General features: G+C 43.6%; 1 protein-coding gene across 1 annotated transcript; it reads right to left on the minus strand.

The window, feature by feature from the left end:
* Positions 1–527: 527 nt before the first annotated feature.
* LOC142232429 (uncharacterized) lies at positions 528–3,423 on the minus strand. Its single transcript, XM_075303247.1, has 2 exons — positions 3,296–3,423; positions 528–3,233 (listed from the first exon to the last, which is right to left on the minus strand). Exons 1-2 carry the CDS (start codon positions 3,348–3,350, stop codon positions 577–579), a joined length of 2,712 nt encoding a protein of 903 aa, XP_075159362.1. The 5' UTR covers positions 3,351–3,423; the 3' UTR covers positions 528–576.
* Positions 3,424–4,481: the final 1,058 nt, after the last annotated feature.

Genomic DNA, 4,481 nt, shown 5'->3' on the forward strand with positions numbered 1-4,481 from the left:
AGCCGGAACCACAAATTGCACAAAAGACTGGTTGTAAAGCCATTGATTTCAATTTTTAATTGTAACCATGGTGCTCTCCATTTGTAGTTATTTTAACGTGACTTTGTCATTTTGTAGACGCCATTTTAGCCACAATGTAGTATTTTTTCTTGATATCGAAGGAGTCCTGCTCTTTTAGCAGTTATTGTATTCCTGTCAGTGACATATTTTTAATAACAAAAAACGAATGGCATTATGCTCTTTATGTATATTTCTTTTATGTTAAAATTTGCTGGAGACTTTAATTAAAATTTTTGTACAATTTTAGTATGACAGCTGAGGTTATATACTACTCTGTCTCAATATGATAAAACGTATAAACATTTTCAAAAGATTCCGCAATAGCACTATTATCCAATATAGGAATTTTTAAAACAATATTACACCCTGCAAATTTTCATTTACCTCCAAGTACATTTAAGATCCAGTGTTGTCATACCCATGTAAAGATCTAACGTTAATCAAAACATCATTTAATAGAATTTAAAAAAAAACACATGTTATTCTTTACAAAAGTCAATTTTAATTTCTAAATATTCAACGACCATAACCTACAGAAACTTTGGAGCCTCCATAGCTTCCTCCAGTTGATAAGCTTCCTTTAGACCCACCGTAAGAACCACCGGCTGCAGTAGAACCTGAATAGCCACCTTTTGAACCTGTATGCCCGCTTCCATGGCCGCCCGAACCACCAGAATGAGTGTCTGTGAGAGATACTGTAAGATCATCGGAACTACCCTTAGCTCCATAGGAGCCTCCACCCAGTGAGCCAGAGAGACTAGTACCACTAGCACCTGCTCCTCCGTGTCCACCATCCTTTCCCAGAGTGTAACCACTTTCCTTAGATCCAGCATGAGAAGAAGCAGAAGCCGATGCTGAAGCAGATGCGTGGGCTAAACCTTCACCATGACCAGCACCAGAACTTGCCGAAGCAGATGAGAGAGCTGAAGCAATACTGTCACCATTTCCACCTGATGCACTTCCACCAGCAGAGCTGGATGCATGTACAGATCCAGATGAGTGTGCTGAACCTGCTCCGCTACCTTTTCCAGATCCACGACCTCTTCCATTTCCTGAACCAGATCCCGATCCATGACCTTTACCATGTCCGTTGTTAGATCCTCGTCCATTACCTTTTCCAGATCCATGGCCTTTGCCACCTCCATTACCGGATTCGGAATCATGAACAGCACCTCCAGAATCGTGACCTTTTCCTGAACCACTACGACCAGAGCTTTTTCCACGTCCTTTACCACCTCCGTGGCCAGATCCCCCAGAATTTCCTTCAGCTCCAGCACCATGCTCTGAACTACCATCAGAACTACTGGATGATCCGTAACTCGAGCCACTACTACCTGATGATACGGAACCATAACTTCCTCCTTTGCTCGACCCAACGGAAGTACCTTTACCAACTTCTTGACCATGGCCTGATGTGCCATCGAACTCGCCATTGGTGGCACTCGAACCCAAGCCCCCTGCTGATTGATAACTTGAACCTTCACTGCCAAAAGAGGATCCGGCACCATAACTACCTCCTTTGTTTTTACCAGAAACACCGGCACCTGCACCACTAGACGATAAACCGCCAGATCCGCCACTAAGACCTGATCCCGTAGAGCCGTAGCTTGATCCTTTGCCAGCGTCACCAGATCCACCAGCTTTATGAGAACCACTATCATGACGAGACCCACCGCCATAACCAGATGCACCACCAAGTCCTGCACCTCCAGCATGATCGATACCAGAGCCAGATCCATCACTATGGCCAGATCCTCCAGCTTGGCCAGAGCCACTGGCCTGACTAGTTGCACTAGTATGACCTGATTTACCATCATGACCACCACCATAACTAGAACCGCCGCCATGAGTAGTTCCACCAGCATGATCAGATCCTCCAACTTCGCCAGGTCCACCACCATGACCAGATCCGCCAGCATTACTAGTTCCACCAGCATATGCAGATCCGGAACCATGACCAGAATCACCACCATGCCCGGTTCCAGAACTACTAGTTCCATCAGTATGACCGGATTTACCATCATGACCAGAACCACCACCATTATTAGAATCGCCACCATGAGTAGATCCACCAGCAAGGCCAGATGCACCACCATAACCAGATCCGGAAGCATGGCCAGAATCACCAACATGCCCTGTTCCAGCACTACTAGTTCCACTACTATGACCGGATATACCATCATGGCCAGAACCATCCCCAATACTAGATCCGCCACCATGAGTAGATCCACCAGCATGACCTGTTGCACCACCATGGCCAGCTCCACTGCCACGGCCAGATCCACCACCATGGCCAGAACCTCCAGCATTCTTAGTTCCATCTACATAACCAGATCCGGTACCATGACCAGATTCGCCACCATGTCCTGTTCCAGCACCACTGGCTGTGGATGAAGCTGCTGCTTGTGCTGCAGCATCTAGATTTCCTCCGTTATTGCTACCTTTTCCACCTCCATTTGCTTCTCCACTATTTCCTGCAGATGGTCCACTAGTATGACCTGTCGAGGAACCACCATAGCCTGTACCTGCTGGGCCTTTGCCACCTGATCCACCATAGCTTCCATGTGAGCCCGAAGTACCAATATCTGAAGTTACAGATGAACCATGGCCCGATCCACTTGTTCCTGAGGCCGATACGCCAGAAGAACTATGTCCACTAGCTCCGGAGCTATGGTCGGAACTTCCATAGTTACCACCAGAACCGTGGCCAGAGCCCAATCCAGAGGAACCATGTCCATCTCCAGAGGCTGAACCACTAGCACCATAGCTTCCAGCTGAACCCGAACCTGATGTTACGCCAGAACTTCCAGAACCATTGTCACTTCCAGCATAACCTGAACCAGAATGACCAGTTGCCGAACCATAGCCTCCTCCAGCTGATGTGGAACCTTTTCCAGCGAATGTAGAACCTCCAATGCCAGAACTGCCATAGTTACCGCCAGAACCTGAGCCAGAGCCCAATCCCGAACCAATTGATCCATAACTTCCAACTGAACCGGAATCTGATGTTAAACCACCATTTCCCACAGAAGAAGAAATTCCATAACTGCCTTTTTTACCTTTGCCAGCAGTGCCAGAACTAAGGCCATCTATGTCACCACCTATTCCACTCGACGATGCACTTGCACTTGATGTTGCAGTAGCACTAGATCCTCTCGATCCAATGCCATATGCTAAAATTATAATAATCCATAAAGTTCTCATGATGCATCTCATTAACAAATATTCTACTTACCATTGGCAAGCGCCAAGCTAATAGCCAATAATCCCAGTAATGTTAGTTGTCTCATTGTTAGAACCTGTCTGGTCTGCTATTGTAGTGACATTCATCTTTTTATAGATTTTTTCGAAATAGTCTAGATGGGAATAATAAAAAAACAGCAATTAACAGCGCCATCGTTTATAAATTCATAAATCTTCGAAGTTGTTTTTTTTTTTATTCATCACAGGTTGCATATAAACCGCATTGTTCATTCATATGGGGTTTGCTTGAAGAGTCCCATTTGCTGGCATTTGTTTATCATGTGCTTGCCCTCCTTAGGGATCTACAATTTAGTCAGACAAACTGATACTAAGGAACAGTTCAAACGTTAAAAGAACCATAGGTGAGTTTAGATATAGTTACATCCCGATAGTTTAGGCCCACTAATACTATTCAGTCCATGGGGATACCACAAGTGATGAACTTCTCTCTTATCAACGAGTGGAGCTCGTTTCGATGTTTAGCTCAATGATTAACAAGTAAGTAAAGTAGAAAGTCGGGCGGGGCCGACTATATCATACCCTAAACCACCATTACAGAATTAGTAATCATAAGCATTTGTGGGGTAACATATAGGTCTGGGAGATAAACCGCAGTTGCATATTTAAGAAAATCGACTCAGGAGGTGATTCTGAGTCGATCGGTATATATTTTATGGGGTCTAAAATCAATATTTCTGGTAGGCACATTTTTTGGCCGATCAAACTTATTATACCCTGACCACTATGTGGTTTAGGGTATAAAAATGGGGTTATGTTAATGCAGCCTCATCTGTGTCTCGGCATCAATACCAAAATCCCTAAGAGGAGGAACATCTTTGGATAAAAATAAATTTTGTTTTGAGTGAGCCCAAATATTTCTTGACTTTAAAATAGGAATCCATATTTTGCTAAGCATAGAAGACGTATGTCTCTTCCTTATCTAACTTTTTCAATGAAGTCGTTTTGTCCTTATACACTCAAAAAAAAGTTTACTTGGATCCAAAGATTTTGACCTTAAGGATTTTGGTATTGATTATGAGCCAAAAATGCGGATTCTTTAGAATAAAGAAATGTTTTTGCGACCTATCTGGTTTTAAATCTAGGATCTATAAAATTAAAATTATGATACAAATATCTTTTATCGAATTTTCATTCTTTTATTGCGGTATATTAATAAA

This window comes from Haematobia irritans, chromosome 3, assembly GCF_050003625.1.
Source record: "Haematobia irritans isolate KBUSLIRL chromosome 3, ASM5000362v1, whole genome shotgun sequence".
Classification (NCBI taxonomy): domain Eukaryota; kingdom Metazoa; phylum Arthropoda; class Insecta; order Diptera; family Muscidae; genus Haematobia; species Haematobia irritans.